The 26,249-nt window shown below is 42.0% G+C and overlaps 1 protein-coding gene across 1 annotated transcript in view; it reads right to left on the bottom strand.

The window, feature by feature from the left end:
• Positions 1–26,249, bottom strand: part of LOC134965281 (5-hydroxytryptamine receptor 3A-like) — a 41,909-nt gene that overhangs the window by 5,427 nt on the left and 10,233 nt on the right. Inside the window, exons 2-7 of the mRNA XM_063941766.1 lie at positions 24,647–24,691; positions 24,225–24,334; positions 11,112–11,281; positions 10,767–10,924; positions 9,608–9,812; positions 2,466–2,687 (exon numbers count right to left, since the gene is read on the bottom strand). Coding sequence (XP_063797836.1) covers positions 2,466–2,687; positions 9,608–9,812; positions 10,767–10,924; positions 11,112–11,281; positions 24,225–24,334; positions 24,647–24,691 — 910 coding nt within the window. The remainder of the gene's footprint in view (positions 1–2,465; positions 2,688–9,607; positions 9,813–10,766; positions 10,925–11,111; positions 11,282–24,224; positions 24,335–24,646; positions 24,692–26,249) is intronic.

Here is a 26,249-nt window from a genome sequence, read left to right as displayed (position 1 = left end):
CATTGGACCTCCATGCAAGTGAGGGTCATGCTACTGAGTGCATAAAAAACACACATTTCTGGGAAAATGAATTGCGAATTTGGAATAGCATTGCAAATGAGAATCATGGTGCAAATTCACAGTGAAAATGGCTTGTCTAATCCCCTAATACAGGGGTTCCCAAACTTTTTTGAATCACAGTGCCCCAGAGAATCAGATTTTTTTCATGGCACCACTAGGCCAAATGTGTCTTGTTGAGAAATTTACAAAAAAAATATTAAATTAAGTAAATTATGTTTATATATCATCTTTAGGGCCAGTTATGTGGTGAGGGACATGACTTGCTTCTGTTTGTCCACATATTTTATGATGTGCAGCCACAAGCTCTGGTTTTACCTATTATATTGACAATAAATAGTTTGAATTGGTTCTTGACCTCCAACCCAAGGCACCCCTGCAAGAGTCCATGAGAACCACTGCCCTAATAGTTTATTCTTATAACAGACTATTATTTATTTAAATCTATATTTTACATTATGATATGTCATATTTGTAAGTTTATATTCCTAATTGGTTTTTTTTAACTACATATTTTGAAAGTTTTTACTAAAATCTATCCTAGTGAAATAATATTTTCCTACATCCCGCCCCTCACTGTTCATCAACTAGACTGAGATATTGGGCCTGATTCTGAGTCCCATGCACTGCTGATGTCAGATGAAGTAAAATGATTTATTTTATTCTGCGCATGCATCTATGTTGCACCAAAGGTGTGCGCAATAGCCGAGATGGGGGTGCCACTATGGGACTTTCTGCTTCTGCCGCATTATGGACTATTCCCCTACCCCCTCCAAAAACATAGACTACTCACATGGACAGCCCAGGAGAGTAGTCTCTATGCCAAAGAGAAAGTTGGGGAGGAGGTAGTCCATGACCCATTGGAGGGGGAGGTCCCATTGCGGCACCCCTGTCTCGGCTCCTACACCCTCCTTTGTGTCTCACTATGCATCTGTCTAGATAGCCTATGCACAGAGTCAGAGCTGTGATCAAGGTGCACGGGAGACGCACGTGTCAGCAATATGTTGAAAATGCAGTGGACATACCTTTGCAGTGGCAGAGATAGTCTGTCTTATGAGCGTGTTATGGGAGTGTCATGGGCATGTTATGGGAGTGTCATGCCCACAGCGAGACTGCACGAAAACCCTGGCAAGGTCCAGTCATAGTTCTGCAAAGAAACTGCCGTCACTGCACTGAGTTCCATTTGGTTGTAGAATCTGGCACCGTCCTGAGAAATGCTAAGGTAGTATTGCATGGATCCCACTTGCATTAACACCTATTAGGGCAGGGTTTTCCATTTGGCACCCTTTAACTACACGTGGCCCCCCAAGGATATTTTGTGTTCCCCGCCTTGCCTGATTAACTCCATAGGCTCTTAATGACATAACTTTGTAATAATATTTGAGCTATTGTATCTATCTAGTTACTAAATACTGTACATATATCCCTGTACATTTCATTGTAATCTACTGTAAGTTGTAAAATACTCACCTCCGGGACATGTTAGGGATACCACTGAGGGTGTGGAGGGCTGGCAATATAACAAGCAGCCAAGGGGTAGGGCGAGTTGTTATTTATAATGGTGAGGACTGACAAGCTGGCCTTCCTCATTTCTATAACAGAGCAACTTTACGGCTATTTCTATTCTGTTTACTGGACCGCATTTGTTAAGTTTAAGATTTAAAGTCATATAGATTTTATTAATTGTTATCTCTGTGACTTGCACTATGTTTCAAAAATCTGTTAGCAATCAGGACGCAGTGGTTGTTGCTTCTTTACTGTAGACTGCAGGGAACTGAAGATACAGAACAGAGATTCATATGTCAGCCAATACACACAAATATAAATGACCTATGTTTCCGTTGTAACCTTCCACAGTATACATATGATGCAATGGAACGATATAGTCCACATTAATGTTTCATGTTTCCGCTTTAATGCTAATCACTATGATATCAAAGCAGGTGTGTAGCAAGACCTATACTCCCTCTCCCAACTGTGCAGAATTTAGAGTGGGACAGGCAATCACCAGCGGTGGCAATGGGGGAAGGTGCCCCCCACTAACACACAGTCATAGCCACATGCTGAGGCCGCCGTGGACACAGGGTGAGCCTCAGGGAAACAACAAGCTACTGTAGGTATATACTGTCTGTGAAGTAGGTATATACTGTCTGTGAAACTGTTTGACTAGAACTATATTATTAGGCTGATTTACACCATGCACTGAATAATATATGTAAACTATGCAGGCAGATAGTGCAAACATTAGATCTTTTACAGTCATAATGGCTACAGTATACTACAAAATAATTTGCATATAAACTATCTCATTGCTCCATCATCATGTTAGATTTGATAATCAAATGAAGTATTTTCATGCAAATTCTATTTAAAAAGAGGGTTTTTTTGCGCTGCATTCTGGTGCTTACTGGTACAACTGCTCTCCATATTCTCAGATATATTGTTGCATGATTTTCCAAAGTGAACTCTTCCCTTCATGCAAAACCAGGCGGCCATCTTCTCCAGAACCAAGGTCTTCAGCCACTGTGGAACCTCTGGATGAAGATTTTTCTGATGGACTATATGAACTATTAAAATGCTCTCCATCAAATTGATTACGAGCAGTACCAAACACAAAATGAAATACACACCTATAAAAAAAGTAAAGAGAAAAGTGTCTGGAAGGTCATATATTTAAAAATATAAAATTAAAATAATTCCCCCAGAACACTATAATGGACCAGCAAATTAAACATATTATGCATGGTAATAGCAATGCAGAGATCTCAGTTAAATACATTTGCAAACATATAGTAAGCCACCATCCATGGTAAGGCATCTGGTGGCGTACCATATGTTTGCAAATGTGTATAACTGAGATCCCTGCATTACTATTATGTATGTATGTATGTATGTATGTATGTATGTATGTATGTCGGATGTATGTAGCTTTTGCTGGTCTTTTGTGGTGCACTGGGTGAATTTTTTATGCTAGTTTAGATGAATTAGCACAAGTGGTGGATGGTGACCAATACATTAATTTGAGCAAGTACCGTTCTATGTATCACCGGTCATATAATTCAGCAAATCCATTTTATAATGCAGTCAAAGTAAGACCACATTTACTGTACCAAGCAAAGGTTTATTAATGACATGAAGAAGAGATTAAATCATGTTTACATGACAGTGTTAACCAGCTCAAACATCTACGAGCTAAATTTGTTTCATTTTGGTGGCTCTTAATTGCAAACTGTGAACTCAAACTAAAGGGGGAACTCGGAGTTAGAAAAAATTCAACCCATCTTTATTCAATCAAACGGAGCAAACTTTGAACTGTAAGCTGTGAATATAAACTGTAAACAGTGAAGATATAACCAATTTCAAATCGAATCAGATTCTATTGATGATTAAACAGTATAACAAATCTCTAACATTTGCAAGCATCTGCAGATGGAATTCCATACAATGTATAGGAACAAATGTGCAATAATATTACTAACCGACTCATATGCTGTTGTTCATTTGGACTCATTAGTATAGCATCTAAATTCTGGCTGCTGGAGGTGAGGCTTGGCAGGCTGTTAAACAGAGCAAGCAAAGAGCCTTTGCCAAAAAAAACTGAAGTGACACCCCATTATGCCAACATGTTATTTTGTAATAAAAAAAATAACAGTATGAACAAAATATATAACAGATACCATAGTTGCAGAATGCTGAAAATTGTGTCATTAAGATTCCTCAAACAGCAAAGATGCTAAAAACTATTCTTTAACATAAAGTCCACTCTTAATTACTACTATCTTGCAGAAGCAGCCTGCAGTAACTTTGTAGTCAGTGGTAGATAATCAGCCAGCGACTTAGTGTACTTATTAATCTGATTGTGAAAATCGCCTGAAAGTGGGGTAAAGAAAGACCATGGGGAGGATTCAGAGTCGCACGTAAAGTGGCTGAAGTTGTGGGCAGCCATGTTAACTCGATTTACTACTTTGTGCTAATGCGAGTGTTCAACTAATGCGGGGTTCATGCAAGTCACAGTGGAATCCCATGCTCCAGTGCCGTAACAAGGTGCCCTGTGCTGGCCATGCCCCAACCACTCCCCCTGACCAATGGCATCACAAAGGAAACGTGACGGGATAGATGATGTCATGAAGGGGGCATGGCTACTGAAGATTGGGCAGAGAAGCGGTCACTATTTTTATACTGCTGCCAGCCAATAATGCTAAAGAGTTAAGTAAGTTTTTGAGATTGTTGCATTGAAATGAAAACAATGTTCTATTACAAAAAATTGTGGCAATATAAAGTCTTTCTTTTAGGCTATATTGATAAATAAGTTGCAAAAAGTATACACAGGGTGTCTATATTTAATGTTCACTTATTCCAACCGGTCTGCCGCAAAAACTACTTATCAGAATGTCATCAAATTTTCATATTAATGAGACCATGGAAATGAAACTCACGGCAAAAACTATTAGTTAAAAAATCACCACTAGGGGGTCATTTTTCAGCTTGTAAGGTATCAGATATGCAAATTTATTTAGCAAATCATACCTCTTTTCATTATCTACAGTAAACAACATCCTCGCAACTTTTTTGTTCTCATTTTGTCTTAAATTCAAAATTAAATAAAATTTACAAAAACATGCAATCCTGAATTTTTTTATCCCAAAATGCTAATTCAGCCCCAGAAGCTTTGCAGAGATTTAGTTAGATGAAAGATCTTTGAAAAAGATGCAATTTATGAAATTTTTTTGCAGTGAATTTCCTTTCCATGGCTTCATTAAGACATACTGAAAATTTGGAGACATTCTGATAAGTAGTTTTTGCTGTAGACTGCTTGGAATAAGTGAACTTTAATTATAGACACCTGTATTTCCTTTTCAACTAAACTGTAGGTCAACAGTAAATTAAAAGCAAGAACAGGTTAGTCAACTCAATTTCATTTAGGGGATAGGAAAAAAAAGGGAATATCTTTGTAGTATTAAACATTTTACACATCAGCGTGACAAATCAGCTCAAACTGGCTTTTTCTGTTTTCATTTGGGTCTTCAGGTGATTGGGCTAAAACTAGAGATGAGTGGGTTTGGTTCCCCGAGAACCAGACCCACTCGAGCTTCCCGATCCAGACCCACCCGAGCTTCCCGATCTGAGTCCGAATCTGAGTCCAGCTCAGGGTATCCCGCCTTACTCAGATCCCAAATTGAGGCAAAACGTCATCATCCCATTGTCTGATTCTATAAAGGTCCCCGGTGATTGGTGCCAGTTTCACGCTGGCTGTGGAGAGTGTACTGAACAGACGTGTTTGTCTCAGTACTGTGTTGTCTGACTGGCGTGGGGCTGGTGTATCTAAAAGGGGTGCTCTGTCTGCTGTATCTGTAGGGACTACTGTGAATGGCAAAATATTCTCTGTAAAGCAGAATATATGTGTGCTATGTAAATTACTGGTAAATAAATAATGGCTTCATTGAGAATAGTACTAATTCACATTACACCGCACAGTAGTGTCCGTTAGTCACATTACACCACACAGTAGTACCCCTTATACACATTATGCCACACAGTAGAGCCCCTTATACTTGTTATGCCACACAGGAGAGCCCCTTATACACATTACACCATGGTAGAGTGGCTGTGGGAGTAGCTATATTTAACTATTTACTTGTTTAATTCAAATAAATTAGACACTATATATGCCCCAACTGACTTGACCTCACAACCCCCCAATTCCTTAATGAAAATAAAGCCCCAAATGCGACCCCCCACAGACCTGATAACCCCCCAATCTTTGAATAAAAATAATGCCCCAAACCTGACCCCCCCCCCCCCCCCGATCTGATAATCTCCAATGCCTCAATGAAAATAATGCCCCAAATGTGACCATCTTCACAGACCTTAAACCACCTAAAACTTCCAATGAAAATAATGCACAAAAATTGCCCCGCCACCCCCAATTTGATCATCTTCCAATGCCTCAATGAAAATAATACCCTAGAACTGCCATCCCAGACATGATAATACCAGAATGCTTCAATGAAAATAATGTCCCAGAAGTGCCTGAGCAATGCCGCAGTAGCCTGAGGGGCAGAGAGGTGGTGCTGCAGCAGCCTGAGAGTTGCCTCTGGCCTGTCCTGTTTCCTACCTAGTCTCCGAGTCTGAGTCAGTGTGCTTCCTTTTTTGCTTCTCCTCCTCCTGCTCTGCGGCTGACAGTACAGCGGCCGGCGGGAGGGGAGGTGGCAGGCGGCAGCGTGCCCTCTAACTTTTTTGCCACCCGGAGCCACCTTCGCTACACCCCTGCAAGGGGGCTCTGTCCCTGTGTTAATTAAATTAACCCAGTAACATCCAGGGGCTGGTGTGTCCTATCAGTGTCAGTCCAGGTGCGCTCTGTTTGCTGTATATGAAAGGGGTGCTCTGTCTGCTGTATCTGAAAGGGGTGATCTGTTCATCCATACAGGGGCTCTGTCCCAGTGTAAAATTAAAATAATAAAAGCTAACATCAAAAACCTAAAATTATAATTATACAATATTTTCTTTGTTTGTGCTGTACTCCAGTGTACTATACAATTTTTATTTTATTTTTATGTACTGTGACACTGCTGGTCAGACAGCAGTGTGTTATTATTTCATACTCATACATGTATTGTCACTGTAGGTGGTACATTTTTTGTACTAATTGTGGTGTGTGTTGTACCCCACTTGGTTTGTGTTTGATGATAGATATGGAGGACAAACAATTGAGAGGGGCGGCATAGACAACTTAAATCAGGGCATGTAAAATCAAATAAAAAGTAAAAGTTGGATTAGTAAAAGTCAGATTAGTGCAATCATATAACCAATAAAAAAATGTTGCCTATGCAATAAAGACCATCACCAATGCTACCAATGATTAATTTAAATTTTTAGAATCAAATTAAATTAAATTATTCAACCCTTCCTTCCACTATATACATACTCGACCTTCCTTGGGCCCCTGATCTAGTTATTGATAAAGATCTGTGTCAGACCATTTTTGCCGATTTCGGTTTCAAATATTTTAGAAAATGTTTTTTACTAAAACATGTAAAATAACATGATTTGGCCTTTTTTTGTGACTAGAGTATTATTAACCCAATACGATTAATTTCCAGGCAATTTTGACCCCAGTACAAGCAACAAAAAATATATATTGTGCAGTATTATATTTTTAGATGCTATAATCATCTGTAGAGATTATTTTCAGCCTCAATGTAGGATCAGTTTCTCAACGTTATGTTCGACTTGGAGAAGGTAACTGCTTCATCCAGCATTACACAAGGTATGTAGTACCATGTAAATGTTTTTGACCAATATACACAACTAATTTTCGTATTAATTCAACATATTTTCACTTTATTGCAGACATCGTGGCAGAAAGGGAGTGCAATTGCGCTGAGTTCCGGATGCGGCTCCCTTATGTGGAATCCAAAACCAGCAAGATCCAGCGCTGAATGAAAACAATATTGTGATGTGGTCAAAACTGAGTGGAAATGAGTGAAAATGATTGTTATTGAGGTTAATAATACTGTATGTACAAAAGCATCCCCAAATTCTGTGATTTTGTGATTTTCGCGGTTTTTATGTTTTTTTCTAAAAATACAGATCCAAAACCGAAACCCCCAATGGCAGTTTTGGCAAAACCAATACATATCCAAAACACGAAGGAGATATAGATCCAAAACCAAAACCCAAGATTTAGGCCAGCGCACATCTCTAGCTAAAACCAATATTCTCAGTATTTTAATATTTTTATTTCATAGTGAGGCTAATACAGGCTGAGTACTCAGCCTTGTGTGATTCTGCCACTTGCACTGTGTGTGCATGGAAGGTCTGTGTAGTCAGTATGTTAACATTCAGAATATCAATGCCAGAATGTCAACATGGTCTGGATGTTGACATTCACAATGTTTGGATGGACAAAACATGGGGTGGTATCCTATTATCCATGATGCGATTTGTCCATTAAATATGGCCAGATATCGCAATTAATAAATGATGGTCATTATCTCAGTATCCAATGAAAGGCCGTTGTCATTGGCCAAAATCAGACCCTCAATCACACGAAAACACATGGGATCGGGGATAAGTCTCTGATACCACGTGTTATCTCAGCTCCAGGGGCTGCTTCGCGTGCCTGAGGCACCCGAAGCATAATCCCCAATAAGTGCCTGCATCGTACGATAACCGTGCCATCATCATGGCTAATAGGATAGGTAGGATTATGCCCAATAGGATTATGCCCATAGACAGTCAAAATGACGACATTCACAGTGTCTATATGTCATAATGTCGGCATTGTGAATGCCAGTCCGTTTTATGGTTATGGTCAGGCTGCAATTAGGGCTAAATTCAGCTAAACATGGTGTCAACATTCTGAATGTTGACATTTACAATGTCAACATTCTGGCAATGTTGTCGTTATGTTAATGACTAAATTGTGAGGTCAACATTTGACATATTACCATAATATCCATGTCAATATTTTGGTTTAGACATTCTGAATGTTGACATTTTGTATCACACCTCACAGAAGTGCAAGGGATGGGAGGGGAATTATAGCTTAAGACAAGTGCAGAAAGGCATGTTCGTGCAATTGGGAATAGATGTATGCTGATACACAGAGGCATACTGTATATGCATGTGGAGAACTGTATTATTTACCCGTGTACAGGGAAAGTGTAAATAGCAGATGATGATGTACAGTACTGTAGATGGTCACCATCTGCACTAGCAAACCATTTCTGATTGGCTGTTATTATGAAAACAACTAAGACTCTAATTGCTGCTCTCTTCGTTCTTCATTCTTTTGCACATACAGTGTATTTTGGTGTACGTATGTAGCAATTATTCCATACATGAGACAGATGTATCACATGTGTTAGAGATATTTTATGTCTTACAGTATTTCTGACTACAGGTTGAGTATCCCTTATCCAAAATGCTTGGGACCAGAGGAATTTTGGATATGGGATTTTTCCGTATTTTGGAATAATTGCATACTATAATGAGATATCATGGTGATGGGACCTAAGTCTAAGCACAGAATGCATTTATGTTACATATACACCTTATACACACAGCCTGAAGGTCATTTTAGCCAACTTTTTTTTATAATTTTGTGCATTAAACAAAGTGTGTGTACAGTCACACAATTCATTTATGTTCCATATACACCTTATACACACAGCCTGAAGGTCATTTAATACAATATTTTTAATAACTTTGTGTATTAAACAAAGTTTGTGTACATTGAGCCATCAAAAAACAAAGTTTTCACTATCTCATTCTCACTCAAAAAAGTCCGTATTTCGGAATATTCCGTATTTCGGAATATGTGGATATGGGATACTCAACCTGTATTAGCAAATGCATTATGTGCAAACAAAAAAATGGTTTAAAACATAAATCTAAGTACATGTAACATTCCTGGTGCACCTGGCACATATGCTATTTTTATGTGTGCCACTTTGTTTTTAGTAAAAATTATGCCCAGTTTGCAACTGTTACCGTATCAGACCATTATCATTATTATCATAATTTTCAAAACCCAAGCAAGTCTCACTTATTAGCGGGGTTCCAGTTGCCGGCGCGTGATCTGATACCATGATGAGGAAGACAGAATAGCCTAGAAGGAGGGTAATCTTTAAAGATACTCTCTCCCCACATTCTGGGGGAAGGTAAAATCCAACGAGATCCATGGCCATCAGAAACATACTGGGCAGAACAAGAGTCACAACGTAAAAGACAGGCCGTCTTCGGATTATTATCTGTCAGAAAATGAATGGGGAAAAATAAATGAAAACTGACAAAACAAGTCAATAATGCAATACTACAGTGTTGCATAGAATTCTGAGAAGAAGCCCCCATATGATAATGATAGATTGTTGCAATTTCCTCATCTTCTGAAGCCTGGGTCAGAGACTCAGGAACATTCAACAAGTTTAAAAATATTGATACCCGCTCCTGACCGAAAACAGTCAGGATCGCAGCTTTGTAACAAGAATTTCCCCTGATTCCCCCAAGGGTCGCTGATTATCGGTTGGCGGTTCCGATTGATGAACGTCTGTTCCGGTTGAGTTGGGAAATTGGGGACACAGCATCTAGATCTATGGAGGTCTTTATATTTGCTATCACTATATTTTCTTGCCTGAAGTGAGGAAAACAACATGCCTCAAGAACAGAATCAATCATGGAACCGGGAATATAATTAGTTTGCAAGCTTATTTGAATACACTACCCTTTGGGACAGAATGGTTTTGTTTATGTGCATTTGTTGTATGGATACTGCTATAGTTGAAAGTGTGTTTTTAATGTTCTTAAATGACAATGGCTGGGTTTTGTAGCTACCACTAGATTATCCATCCCATTCTGTAAAGAATTTATGATCACATGGGCTCATCAGGACACTCCAACACTCATCAGTCCACCGGGAGCACCTACTGTAAATAAATAAATTGTGCCAGTTGCTATCAAAATAGTTGATGTACTACCTCTGCTAGCAATATAATTCATGATGGACTGGAAGTGTCATCTAGCTTGGGAATACTTTTGGCCATAAGGCAGTTATGGGCTATTTCTGGATAGGACAAGAACATATATAAATTGTGTTTTTCAAGAAGGAGGAAGTTGTACTGAATTAATATTTTTTCATTCCCTAGAGGGGTTGGGTATGATATGCTGGTGGTCGGGATGCCAGTGGACAGAAGGAAGAATTAACTTACAAAGTACTTTAACTCTCCATAGCTGCTGTCACTATCGTTGAATACGCTGTAGTTGGGAATTACACTGATGAGCTTCCACTCTCCTTCATTCTTGTTTACAGTCTGGAAATTATTTGTGTCATCTGCATTTCTCCAAAATGATATGCTAATATCCTGAACTAGAAATGAGAAATGTAAATAAATGAATCAGTTAATTTGTCAATGATGGGATAATTGACTACGTACAGTAATCTGGTCTGCTATTAAATATATTTGTTTTAGAAAACAAGAAGTACTTTATAGTTACATAGCTTTATGCTTCATTAATAGGAAGAAAGTGAATTTATGAAAAAGTTAAAAACTTACTTTTGTGAGTCCAGCTTGCGAAAGAGATGGAGCAGTTCTGATGATCAAATGGAAAGTAGTAAACGTCAAGGTTACAGGAAGTTACTATTTTCATTGGTTTGTTGTTGAATATTCTGCCCTTATTATTAACATAGACATAAGCAACCTCTGGGGACTTACCAGCATCCACACTGTAAAACAATTAAAGTGAAGTTAGTTGACTTGGCTAGAAGGGGAGATGTAGCAAACATTCTAAAGTGGGCAAGTGGAGAGGATGACAATAGCATCCAATCATTTTCTACATCATTTTATAGAATGTACTTAGTAAATGTTTAATACATCATTCTCCTCCTATGTCATTATATAGGAGCCACCCACAACAGGGAAGGAGTTCCATAACTTAAACATGAATTTTACATTTCTCTAACGTCCTAGAGGATGCTGGGACTCCGTAAGGACCATGGGGAATAGACGGGCTCCGCAGGAGACATGGGCACTTTAAGAAAGACTTTGACTCTGGGTGTGCACTGGCCCCTCCCTCTATGCCCCTCCTCCAGACCTCAGTTTGAGACTGTGCCCAGAGGAGATGGGTGCACTGCAGGGAGCTCTCCTGAGTTTCCTGCTAAGAAAGTATATTTGTTAGTTTTTTTATTTTCAGGGAGCACTGCTGGCAACAGACTCCCTGCATCGAGGGACTGAGGAGAGAGAAACAACCCTACTTCTCTGAGTTTCAAGGTCTTGTTTCTTAGGCTACTGGACACCATTAGCTCCAGAGGGAGTCGGAACACAGGTTCGCCCTGGACGTTCGTCCCAGAGCCGCGCCGCCGTCTTCCTCACAGAGCCAGAAGAAAGAAGCCGGGTGAGTATGAGAAGAAAGAAGGCTTCAAAAGGCAGCAGAAGACTTCATTGATCTTCACTGAGGTAACGCACAGCACTGCAGCTGTGCGCCATTGCTCCCATACACCTCACAAACAGCAGTCACTGTAAGGGTGCAGGGCGGGCGGGGGGGGCGCCCTGGGCAGCAATATAAACCTCTTATTTGGCAAAAGAGAGCATATATACAGCTGGACACTGTATATATGCATGAGCCCCCGCCAATTTTACACTTTTAGCGGGACTGAAGCCCGCCGCCGAGGGGGCGGGGCTTCTCCCTCAGCACTCACCAGCGCCATGTTTTTCTCCACAGCACCGCTGATAGGAAGCTCCCCGGACTCTCCCCTGCTTATACCACGGTAGAAGAGAGGGTTTTAAAGAAGAGGGGGGGCACATAATTTGGCGCAGATAATAATAACAGCGCTACGGGGTTTCCTGGGTCATATTGTGCTGGGGTGTGTGCTGGCATACTCTCTCTCTGTCTCTCCAAATTGCCTTGTGGGGAACTGTCTTCAGAAGAGCATTCCCTGAGTGTGTGGTGTGTCGGTACGTGTGTGTCGACATGTCTGAGGTAAAAGGCTCTCCTAAGGAGGAGATGGAGCAAATGTGTGTGTGTGTGGTGTCTCCGTCGACAACGCCGACGCTTGATTGGATATGTGAAATTAAGTGCTAAGATGAATTTATTACACAAAAGATTAGAGAACAGACAGGGAATCTACCCATGTCTGTCCCTATGTCACAGAGACCTTCAGAGTCTCACAACGCTCACTATCCAAAATAATAGACACTGATATCGACACGGAGTCTGACTCCAGTGTCGACTACGATAATGCAAAGTACAGCCAAAACTGGCAGAAAAGTATTCAATATATGATTATTGTAATAAAAGATGTTTTGCATATCACTGATGACTCATCTGTCCCTGACACGAGGGTACACATGTTTAAGGGGAAGAAAGCTGAGGTAAATTTCCCTCCTCTCATGAAGAAAAAGAGCGGGAATCTTCAGACAAGAAGCTGCAGCTTCCCAAAAAGAATTCTCAGGGAGTATCCTTTCCCTAATGGTGCCAGGATACGATGGGAATCTTCCCCTAGGGTGTACAAGGCATTGACACGTTTACCCAAAAAGGTAGCGCTGACTTTAAAGCTATCCTCAGGGATCCTGCAGATAGCATGCAGTAAAAGTACTTTGAAGTCCATTTACACACATTCTGGTACACTACTCAGACCGGCGATTGTGTCGGCATGGGTTTATAGCGCTGTAGCAGCGTAGACAGATACCTTATCAGCGGAGATTGAAACCCTAGATAAGGATACCATGTTATTGTACCTAGTATATATATATATATATATATATAGGGTGGTCTTCAGTATGCCGGAGGTCAGGCTCCCGGCGACCAGCATACCGGTGCCGGGAGCCCGACAGCCTGCATACCGACACTTATTCTCCCTCATGGGGGTCCACGACCCCCCTGGAGGGAGAATAAAATAGTGTGGCGCGCGTATCGCGCCACCGTGCCCGTAGCGTGGCGAGCGCAGTGAGCCCGCAAGGGGCTCATTTGCGCTTGCCACACTGACGGTAAGCCGGCGGTCGGGCTCCCGGCGCCTGTATGCTGGTCGCCGGGAGCCCTACCGCCGGCATATCGTAGTGAACCCATATATATATATATATATATATATATATATATATGTAAAAGATGTTGTCTTATATATATATATATATATATATATATATAAATAAGACATGCCCAAAGAGACGTTAGTCTACTGGGTTCTAGAGTCAACGCTATGTCGATTTCTGCTAGACGTGTCCTGTGGAACATGCAATGGACAGGTGATGCCGACTAAAAGAGGCATATGGAGTTGTTGCCTTGCAAGGGTGAGGAATTGTTCGGAGAGGGCCTCTCGGATCTCGTCTCCACGGCTATGGCAGGTAAATCAAATTTTTTGACATATATTCCCTCACAATCTAAGAAAGCGCCTCATTATCAAATACAGTCCTTTCGTTCCAATAAAAGCAAGAGAGCACGTGGATCGTCCTTTCTTGCCAGAGGTAAGGGCAGAGGGAAAAAGCTGCACAACACAGCTAGTTCCCAGGAACAGAAGTCCTCCCCGGCCTCTGCTAAATCCACCGCATGATGCTGGGGCCCCCCTGAGGGAGTCAGCTCCTGTGGGGGCACGTCTTCGACTGTTCAGCCATGTCTGGGTCCACGCACAGGTGGATCCATGGGCAATAGAATTTTTTTCCCAGGGTTACAAGCTGGAAGTGCCTCCTCGCCGGTTTTTCAAATAGGCCCTACCGAAACAACCCCTGGAAAGGGAGATAGTGTTACATGCGATTCACAAATTGTGTCTGCAACAAGTGGTGGTAGAGGTTCCCCTGCTTCAAAGAGGGCAGGGGTACTACCAACTCTGTGGTTCCGAAACCGGACGGTTCGGTCAGACCCATTTTAAATTTAAAATCCCTGAACCTTTACTTTAAACGGTTCAAGTTCAAGATGGAATCACTCAGGGCGGTTATCGCCAGCCTAGAAGGGGGAGATTTTTTGGTATCTCTGGACATAAAGGATGCATACCTGCATGTCCCGATATATCCTCCTCATCAGGCGTACCTGAGATTTGCGGTACAGGATTGTCATTACCAATTTCAGACGTTGCCATTTGGGCTTTCCACGGCCCCGAGAATTTTCACCAAGGTAATGGCGGAAATGATGGTGCTCCTGCGCAAGCAGGGTGTCACAATTATCCAGTACTTGGACGATCTCCTCATAAAAGCGAGGTCACGGGAGAAGTTGCTGAGCAGCGTATCACTTTCACTGAATGTGTTACAGCGACACGGCTGGATTCTCAATATTCCAAAGTCGCAGCTGAATCCTACAACTCGTCTGCCCTTCTTGGGCATGATTCTGGACACAGACCAGAAAAGGGTTTTTCTTCCGGAAAAAAGCGCAGGAACTCATGACTCTAGTCATGAACTTGTTGAAACCAAAACAAGTGTCAGTACATCAGCACTCAAGTTCTGGGAAAGATGGTGGCAACATACGAAGCCATTCCATACGGCAGATTCCATGCAAGGGCCTTCCAATGGGACCTATTGGACAAATGGTCCGGGTCGTATCTGCAATTGCATCAGCGGATCACCATGTCCCCCAGGGCCAGAATATCTCTCCTGTGGTGGCTAAACAGTGCTCACCTTCTAGAGGGCCGCAGGTTCGGCATTCAGGACTGGATCCTGGTGACCACGGACGCGAGCCTCCGAGGTTGGGGAGCGGTCACAAAGGGAAGAAATTTCCAAGGACTTTGGTCAAGTCAACAGACTTGTCTTCACATCAACATCCTGGAACTAAGGGCCATATACAACGCCCTACGTCAAGCGGAGATCTTACATCGCAATCGACCAGTTCTGATCCAGTCAGACAACATCACCGCAGTAGCTCATGTAAACCGCCAAGGCGGCACAAGGAGCAGAGTGGCAATGGCGGAAGCCACCAGAGTTCTTCGCTGGAAGGAAAATCATGTAAGCGCTCTGTCAGCAGTGTTCATTCCGGGAGTGGACAACTAGGAAGCAGACTTCATCAGAAGACACGATCTGCATCGGGGAGAGTGGGGACTTCATCAGGAAGTCTTCGTGCAGATTGCAAGTCGGTGGGGACTACCCCAAATAGACATGATGGCATCCCGTCTCAACAAAAATCTACAAAGTTATTGCACCAGGTCAAGAGACCCTCAGGTGGTAGCTGTGGACGCCCTAGTGACACCGTGGGTGTTCCAGTCGGTATATGTGTTTCCTACTCTTCCTCTCATACCCAAGGTGTTGAGGATAATAAGAAAAAGAGGAGTGAGAACAATTCTCATTGTTCCAGATTGGCCACGAAGGACCTGGTATCCGGCTCTGCAAGAAATGCTCACAGAAGATCCGTGGCCTCTTCCTCTAAGGCAGGACCTGTTACAACAAGGTCCCTGTCTGTTCCAAGACTTACCGCGGCTGCGTTTGACGGCATGGCGGTTGAACGCCGGATCCTAGCGGAAAAGGGTATTCCGGATGAGGTCATTCCTACGCTAATAAAGGCTAGGAAGGACGTGACGTCTAAACATTATCACCGAATATGGCGAAAATATGTTTCTTGGTGTGAGGACAGGAATGCTCCTACGGAAGAATTCCACCTGGGCCGTTTTCTTCACTTCCTACAAACTGGAGTGAATTTGGCCATAAAATTAGGCTCCATTAAAAGTTCAGATTTCGGCCTTATCCATTTTCTTTCAAAAGGAATTGGCCTCATTACCTGATGTACAGACTTTTGTGAAGGGAGTACTGCATATTCAGCCTCCTTTTGTACCTCCGGTGGCGCCTTGGAACCTTAACGTGGTGTTAAGTTTCCTTAAGTCACATTGGTTTGAACCACTTAAGACAGTGGAGTTGAAATATCTCACCTGGAAGGTGGTCATGTTGTTAGCCTTGGCTTCGGCTAGGCGAGTTTCGGAATTGGCGGCTTTATCACATAAAAGCCCCTATCTGGTTTTCCATATGGATAGAGCGGAATTGCGGACCCGTCCTCAATTCCTGCCTAAGGTGGTCTCATCCTTTCATATGAACCAACCTATTGTCGTGCCTGTGGCTACACGTGACTTGGAGGATTCTGAGTCCCTTGATGTGGTCAGGGCTTTGAAAATTTACATGGCCAGAATGGTTAGGATCAGAAAAACAGAAGCACTGTTTGTCCTGTATGCAGCCAACAAAGTTGGCGTCCATGCTTCAAAGCAGACTATTGCTCGCTGGATCTGTAACACGATTCAGCAGGCACATTCTACGGCAGGATTGCCGTTACCAAAATCGGTTAAGGCCCATTCCACTAGGAAGGTGGGCTCTTCTTGGGCGGCGGCCAGAGGGGTCTCGGCACTACAGCTGTGCCGAGCTGATACTTGGTCGGGGTCAAACACCTTTGCAAATTTCTATAAGTTTGATACCCTGGCTGAGGAGGACCTCCTGTTTTCTCAATCGGTGCTGCAGAGTCATCCGCACTCTCCTGCCCATTTGGGAGCTTTGGTATAATCCCCATGGTCCTTACGGAGTCCCAGCATCCTCTAGGACGTTAGAGAAAATAAGATTTTAAACCTACCGGTAAATCTTTTTCTCGTAGTCCGTAGAGGATGCTGGGCACCCGTCCCAAGTGCGTACTACTTCTGCAAGACTTGTATATAGTTATTGCTTACATAAGGGTTATGTTATAGTTTCATCAGTCTTGGACTGATGCTATGTTGTTTTTCATACTGTTAACTGGGTAGTATATCACAAGTTATACGGTGTGATTGGTGTGGCTGGTATGAATCTTGCACTTGGATTAACAAAAATCATTTCCTCGTACTGTCCATCTCCTCTGGGCACAGTTTCTCTAACTGAGGTCTGGAGGAGGGGCATAGAGGGAGGGGCCAGTGCACACCCAGAGTCAAAGTCTTTCTTAAAGTGCCCATGTCTCCTGCGGAGCCCGTCTATTCCCCATGGTCCTTACGGAGTCCCCAGCATCCACTACGGACTACGAGAAAAAGATTTACCGGTAGGTTTAAAATCTTATTATTACATACCTGGGCTCCAATAATCGACTTGATCATGAGGTTTTCAGAGAAGCTAGTAAAAGAGCATCTCTGCACAACATTCACATGTATCTACAGTAGAGATGAGCGGGTTCGGTTCATTGAGATCCGACCCCCCCCCCCCCCCCCTCCCGAACTTCACGTGTTTTAGCCTCGGATCTTCCCGCCTTGCTCGGTTAACCCGCATGAGGCCGAACGTCGTCATCCCGCTGTCGGATTCTCACGAGATTCGTATTCCATATAAAGAACCGCGCGTCACAGCCATTTTCACTTGTGCATTGTTGATTGAGCGGAGAGGACGTGGCTACGTTCTCTGCCTGAAAAGCTCAATATCTGTGCTCAGTGTGCTGCATTGTGGTGACCACCAGTATATTATACAGTAATACAGTACAGTAGGCCATTGCTGTATCTTTCAGCTCCGTGTCAGACTCAGTACTAGTATCCTGATCAGTGCTCAATATCTGCTGCATTGTTGTGTGACCAGTATATACTATATAGTAGTACAATGCAGCATTTTGGTGACCACCAGTATAGTAGTACAGTACAGTAGGCCATTGCTGTATCTTGCAGCTTTGTGTCACTTCAAGTATCCATATCTGTGCTGCATTGTTGTGAGCAGTATATAGTAGTACAGTGCAGCATTTTGGTGACCACCAGTATATATAGTAGTACAGTACAGTAGGCCATTGCTGTATCTTGCAGCTCTGTGTCACTTCAAGTATCCATATCTGTGCTGCATTGTTGTGAGCAGTATATAGTAGTACAGTGCAGCATTTTGGTGACCACCAGTGTATATAGTAGTACAGTACAGTAGGCCATTGCTGTATCTTGCAGCTGCGGGTCACTTCAAGTATCCATATCTGTGCTGCATTGTTGTGAGCAGTATATAGTAGTACAGTGCAGGATTTTGGTGACCACCAGTATATATAGTAGTACAGTACAGTAGGCCATTGCTGTATCTTGCAGCTTCGGGTCACTTCAAGTATCCATATCTGTGCTGCATTGTTGTGAGCAGTATATAGTAATACAGTGCAGCATTTTGGTGACCACCAGTATATATAGTAGTACAGTACAGTAGGCCATTGCTGTATCTTGCAGCTCTGAGTCACTTCAAGTATCCATATCTGTGCTGCATTGTTGTGAGCAGTATATAGTAGTACAGTGCAGCATTTTGGTGACCACCAGTGTATATACTAGTACAGTACAGTAGGCCATTGCTGTATCTTGCAGCTCCGGGTCACTTCAAGTATCCATATCTGTGCTGCATTGTTGTGAGCAGTATATAGTATTATAGTGCAGCATTTTGGTGACCACCAGTATATATAGTAATACAGTACAGTAGGCCATTGCTGTATCTTGCAGCTCCATGTCACTTCAAGTATCCATATATGTGCTGCATTGTTGTGAGCAGTATATAGTAGTACAGTGCAGCATTTTTAGTGACCACCAGTATATATAGTAGTACAGTACAGTAGGCCATTGCTATATCTTGCAGCTCCGAGTCACTTCAAGTATTCATATCTGTGCTGCATTGTTGTGAGCAGTATATAGTATTACAGTGCAGCATTTTGGTGACCACCAGTATATATAGTAGTACAGTACAGTAGGCCATTGCTGTATCTTGCAGCTTCGGGTCACTTCAAGTATCCATATCTGTGCTGCATTGTTGTGAGCAGTATATAGTAATACAGTGCAGCATTTTGGTGACCACCAGTATATATAGTAGTACAGTACAGTAGGCCATTGCTGTATCTTGCAGCTCTGAGTCACTTCAAGTATCCATATCTGTGCTGCATTGTTGTGAGCAGTATATAGTAGTACAGTGCAGCATTTTGGTGACCACCAGTATATATAGTAGTACAGTACAGTAGGCCATTGCTGTATCTTGCAGCTCCATGTCACTTCAAGTATCCATATCTGTGCTGCATTGTTGTTAGCAGTATATAGTAGTACAGTGCAGCATTTTGGTGATCACCAGTTTATATAGTAGTACAATACAGTAGACCATTGCTGTATCTTGCAGCTACAGGTCACTTCAAGTATCCATATCTGTGCTGCATTGTTGTGAGCAGTATATAATAGTACAGTGCAGCATTTTGGTGACCACCAGTATATATATAGCAGTACAGTACTGTAGGCCATTGCTGTATCTTGCAGCTCCATGTCACTTCAAGTATCCATATCTGTGCTGCATTGTTGTGAGCAGTATATAGTAGTATAGTGCAGCATTTTGGTGACCACCAGTGTATATACTAGTACAGTACAGTAGGCCATTGCTGTATCTTGCAGCTCCGGGTCACTTCAAGTATCCATATCTGTGCTGCATTGTTGTGAGCAGTATATAGTAGTATAGTGCAGCATTTTGGTGACCACCAGTATATATAGTAATACAGTACAGTAGGCCATTGCTGTATCTTGCAGCTCCATGTCACTTCAAGTATCCATATATGTGCTGCATTGTTGTGAGCAGTATATAGTAGTACAGTGCAGCATTTTTAGTGACCACCAGTATATATAGTAGTACAGTACAGTAGGCCATTGCTATATCTTGCAGCTCCGAGTCACTTCAAGTATTCATATCTGTGCTGCATTGTTGTGAGCAGTATATAGTAGTACAGTGCAGCATTTTGGTGACCACCAGTTTATATAGTAGTACAGTACAGTAGGCCATTGCTGTATCTTGCAGCTCTGTGTCACTTCAAGTATCCATATCTGTGCTGCATTGTTGTGAGCAGTATATAGTAGGACAGTGCAGCATTTTGGTGACCACCAGTATATAGTAGTACAGTACAGTAGGCAATTGCTATTGATATAATAATATTACTGGCATATAATTCCACATATTATAAAAATGGAGAAAAAAAATGTGGAGGGTAAAATAGGGAAAGATCAAGATCCACTTCCACCTAGTGCTGAAGCTGCTGCCACTAGTCATGGCAGAGACGATGAAATGCCATCAACGTTGTCTGCCAAGGCCGATGCCCAATGTCATAGTAGAGAGCGTGTAAAATCCAAAAAGAAAAAGTTCAGTAAAATGATGACCCAAAAATCTAAATTAAATCGTTTGAGGAGAAGCGTAAACTTGCCAATATGCCATTTATGACACAAAGTGGCAAGGAACGGCTGAGGCCCTGGCCTATGTTCATGGCTAGTGGTTCAGCTTCACATGAGGATGGAAGCACTCATCCTCCCACTAGAAAAATTAAAAGAGTTAAGCTGGCAAGAGCACAGCAAAGAACTGTGCATTCTTCTAAATCACAAATCCCCAAGGAGAGTCCAATTGTGTCGGTTGCAAAGCCTGACCTTCCCAACACTGGACGGGAAGAGGTGGCTCCTTCTACCATTTGCATGCCCCCTGCAAGTGCTGGAAGGAGCACCCACAGTCCAGTTCCTGATATTCAAAGTGAAGATGTCACTGTTGAAGTACACCAGGATGAGGATGTGGGTGTTGCTGGCGCTGAGGAGGAAATTGACAAGAAGGAATCTGATGGAGAGGTGGTTTGATTAAGTCAGGCACCCTGGGAGAAACCTGTTGTCCGTGGGATGAATATGGCCATTGACATGCCTGGTCAAAATAAAAATAAAAACACCTCTTCGGTGTGGAATTATTTCAACAGAAATGCGGACAACTGGTATCAAGCCATGTGTTGCCTTTGTCAAGCTGTAATAAGTAGGGGTAATGACGTTAACCACCTAGGAACATCCTCCCTTATACGTCACCTGGAGTACATTCATCAGAAGTCATTGACAAATTAAAAAAACTTTGGGTGACAGTGGAAGCAGTCCACTGACAACTACATCCCTTCTTCCTCTTGTACCCAAGCTCCCAGTGCAAGCCACACCACCAACTCCCTCAGTGTGAATTTCCTCCTTAGACAGGAACGCCAATAGTCCTGCACGCCATGACACTTGTCAAGTCAAGCAGAACGTGACCCGCCAACAGCTCCTCCTTCATTTTCTACCGCCACTGGAGCTGCCAGGAAAAGGATCAGATTTCCAAAACCACCCACTGGCGGTGATGCAGGGCATTCAGGAGCAAAAACTGACATCTGGTCCGGACTGAAGGACCGCACGTCAGACAGTCCGTACGTATACTGGCAGGAAAAAGATGCAAGTTGGAGGCCCTTGCACAAACTGGCTTTATTTTAGCTAAGTTGCCCCCCCCCCCCCCCCCTCCAGTGTGTACTCCGAAAGAGTGTTTAGTGCAGCCGGTCACCTTGTCAGTGATCGGCGTACGAGGTTATTTCTACAAAATGTGGAGAAGATGATGTTCATCAAAATTAATTATAATCAATTCCTCCGTGGAGACATTTACCAGCAATTGCCTCCAGAAAGTACACAGGGACCTGTGATGGTGGATTCCAGTGGGGATGAATTAATACTCTGTGAGGAGGGGGATGTACACAGTAAAAGGGGTGAGGCATCAGAGGATGATGATGAGGTCGACAGTTTGAGCAAGGAGAGATTGATTGCTTCTTTTTTTGGTGGGGGCCCAAACCAACCAGTCATTTCAGCCACAGTCGTGTGGCAGACCCTGTCGCTGAAATGATGGGTTTGTTAAAGTGTACATGTCCTGTTTATACAACATAAGGGTGGGTGGGAGGACCCAAGGACAATTCCATCTTGCACCTCTTTTTTTATTTATTTATCTTTGCATCATGTGATGTTTGGGGCCAATTTTTTTAAGTGCCATCCTGTCTGCCACTGCAGTGCCATTCCTAGATGGGCCAGGTGTTTGTGCCGCCCTCTTGGGTCGCTTAGCTTAGTCATCCAGCATCCTCGGTGCAAATTTTAGGACTAAAAATAATATTGTGAGGTGTTCAGAATAGACTGGAAATGAGTGGAAATTATGGTTATTGAGGTTAATAATACTATGGGATCAAAATTACCACCAAATTCTATGATTTAAGCTGTTTTTGAGGGGTTTTTGAAAAAAAAAAAACAGAATCCAAAACACACCCGAATCCGACAAAAAAATTTAAGGGAGGTTTTGCCAAAACGCGTTCGAATCCAAAACATGGCAGCAGAACCGAATCCAAAACCAAAACACAAAACCCGAAAAATTTCCGGTGCACATCTTTAATCTACAGTATATTGAAAATCATATTCTATTTTCATTAGTTATGTAGCCGAACATACAGTTCTGTAAGCTTTTGTTCTCTGTCATCTTCTACTTCAGACATGTAGCATTAGCTCTGGTATGTTCCTGAATGTTTTTTAGTGGTTCATTTATATATCTGTACAATTTTTAAAAATGAGATCATTTCAGTACTGTACCAATCCAGTATTCAATTAATCAGGTATTCAATTAACCCTTCTTAACGCATTCACTTAAATAAATGCCTGGACCATGGACATATTTTTGTCAGGAGAGAGCAGTGATACTGTACAAAATAAAGATATTTGTATCTAAAACATAGAACTTCTGATTGGCGAATTAAAGGTAAGATTTAAATAAATCTGCTCATTTAGTTTAAGAAAAGTAACAGTCAGTTTGAAAAAAAAAAACATTCACAAAGTTTTGAAATAAAAAAATATATAAACTTTTTCCAAAATATTTTTTTGTATGCACTGTAATTAGTGTTGCAATATGCCAAACTTGGTCCCTTAGCTGTATATATTATATCAGCACCCACCCCGCACTGTAACCTTGTTCAAAATGCATTCATCCCGCCACCTATTGTGCACTTGTGAACCCCACCCTCCTTTCCTCTGTCACTCCTGTCTCCATTACCCCTCTTTACTTTATCTCCACGATCTAATGGGTAGGTCAAGCCTAAAAGCCTTGCCTCTGCTCTGCCGCATGGCAGAAAGAGAGACAGGGGCTTGCCAAGTACCTCCGCCTCCCAGCACTCTGCTCAGCTGCCCGGGAAACATAGAGATAGGGGCTGGCCAAACACTCCATCTCCAGGTGCTCTGCCCAACAGCCTGGCATACAGAGTAATGTGGACATACCGCAAAGCCAGACCCTTGTGACTCGTGGCATGGCCGTGAGACATGACCACTCCCCCTCAGGACGCGCCTCCTTATTGTGCATGCACAGAGCCAAATGCTATTTTACAGCCCCAGTCTGTTCCTGGCAGCAGCATGAGCAGTTGTACTGCAATGCAGCCACCTTTTTCTTCAGAAAATGCAGCATAGTAATAGATGATGTCATGTCCAGTGGAGAAGGGGACATCCATATCCTATGATACTGCATTTCACTGGTGATCCATAAGGGCAAGGGGGCCAGAACCATGTGGCCCCCTAATACTCTGGCCCCGCTTCCAGTTATCCTATCTAATTCAGTATTAACCACAAGTGACTACAATTACTCTAGAGCAGTGGTTCTCAAACTTTGTCAAACTGTGTATCACCAACTGTCACATTTTAAAAATCTACAGGTGACCTGCAAAACATGAACCATGTGGGGTCCTGAGGACCGAGTTTGAGAACCTGTGCTCTAGAGTGATCTTGATTTAAACAATTTTTTTTTACTTTATTTGGCAATTATCACATTGTAAGCATTATTCCAAACAGTAGTGGTTTCTGGATTGTTTTTATTTTGCAATATTTTGTATTTAATGTGTGTTTTACTGAAGTAGCCCACTTATTATATTTCAAGCCATGCAATAATAATTCATTTATTAGCCAATAAAAATAAAGATTTTTACCAGATTAAATAAATACTCACAATTCAATGATCATTATGTCCGGCTCCCACACGCGACGTGTGGGAATTGAAATTACAGTCACATTATCAAAGTCTGATGGATCCCACGTTAGAAACTCATCCACCCAGGACTACAGTAGATATAAAAGTATAAAGGAAAAATTAACTGTATTAGAATAAAATAAAATAGCAAAATCCGCAAAGTAGAAATAAATCTACTCAAACACCTACTGTAGAACAGCAAATTCTTTTAGTAGCAAGCAGTTGGTACTATTTTAATTCATTTTGTGTACATCCACTGTTCATTTGATCACCAGAATTTATCATTATCTCAATAAATGTGAACATGATACAATAGCTATTTATTATGTATAAAAAATTTGCAAGAATTACTTAAATAGACATTAATGTAACACAAACATATAAATATAAAATAATTTTACCTGATTATACCATATGTAAGTGGTCAGTACTTGACTTTTCTCAGTCTGAGAGAAGAGAAAAAAATCAAAAGATGCAGGTCTGCAGCAAAAACTTACTAATCACAAAAAGTTGTGTGTCTAATATTAAAAATAATATGTTTTAAGAATATATTCAGATAACATTATAAAATAAAAAGCACTTTATTAAGACATTTTAATAAAACCATTTGCAACAAACATGTGCAGAAGTATTTCCAAAAATGAAGTATGTTGGCTATTGAAGACCTTACTACAATCAACTCATTCACATTTTGGGTGGTCTTCAGTATGCCGACTGACGGGATCCCGGCGCACAGTATACCAGCGCCGGGATCCCGACAGATGTCATACCGACACTTATTCTCCCTCGTGGGGGTCCACGACCCCCCTGGAGGGAGAATAAAATAGTATGGTGCGCGTAGCGTGGCGAGCGCAGCGAGCCCGCAAGGGGCTCTTTGCGCTCGCCACACTGTCGGTAAGCTGGCGGTCGGACTCCCGGCGCCGGTATGCTGGTCACCGGGAGCCCACCCGCCGGCATATCGTACTGAACCCCACATTTCTATGCTAAAAAATAGTTGAAGAAGTACTTTCCTTTGTACTTCTTATTTCTTGGTTTACTGAGAAAAGTTCTGCATATTGGGGGTAATTCCAAGTTGATCGCAGCAGGAATTTTGTTAGCAGTTGGGCAAAACCATGTGCACTGCAGGGGAGGCAGATATAACATGTGCAGAAAGAGTTAGATTTGGGTGGGTTATTTTGTTTCTGTGCAGGGTAAATACAGGTTGAGTATCCCTTATCCAAAATGCTTGGGACCAGAGGTATTTTGGATATCGGATTTTTCCGTATTTTGGAATAATTGCATACCATAATGATATATCATGGTGATGTGACCTAAATCTAAGCACAGAATGCATTTTATGTTTCATTTACACATTATACACACAGCCTGAAGGTAATTTTAGCCAATATTTTTTATAACTTTGTGCATTAAACAAAGTGTGTCTATATTCACACAATTCATTTATGTTTCATATACACCTTATATACACAGTCTGAAGGTCATTTAATACAATATTTTTAATAACTGTGTGTATAAAACAAAGTTTGTGTACATTGAGCCATCAGAAAACAAAAGTTTCACTATCTCACTCTCGCTCAAAAAAGTCCGTATTTCGGAATATTCCGTATTTCGGATATTTGGATATGGGATACTCAACCTGTACTGGCTGCTTTATTTTTACACTGCAAATTAGATTGCAGATTGAACAAACCACACCCAAATCTAACTCTCTCTGTACATGTTAAATCTGCCTCCCCTGCAGTGCACATGGGGGGTAATTCCAAGTTGATCGCAGCAGGAATTTTGTTAGCAGTTGGGCAAAACCATGAGCACTGCAGGGGAGGCAGATATAACATGTGCAGAAAGAGTTAGATTTGGGTGGGTTATTTTGTTTCTGTGCAGGGTAAATACTGGCTGCTTTATTTTTACACTGCAAATTAGATTGCAGATTGAACAAACCACACTCAAATTTAACTCTCTCTGCACATGTTAAAACTGCCTCCCCTGCAGTGCACATGGTTTTGC

Source organism: Pseudophryne corroboree, chromosome 10 (assembly GCF_028390025.1).
Source record: "Pseudophryne corroboree isolate aPseCor3 chromosome 10, aPseCor3.hap2, whole genome shotgun sequence".
Taxonomy (NCBI): domain Eukaryota; kingdom Metazoa; phylum Chordata; class Amphibia; order Anura; family Myobatrachidae; genus Pseudophryne; species Pseudophryne corroboree.
The sequence above is the reverse complement of the archived record's forward strand: the minus strand, read 5'-3'. Positions and strand labels throughout refer to the sequence as shown.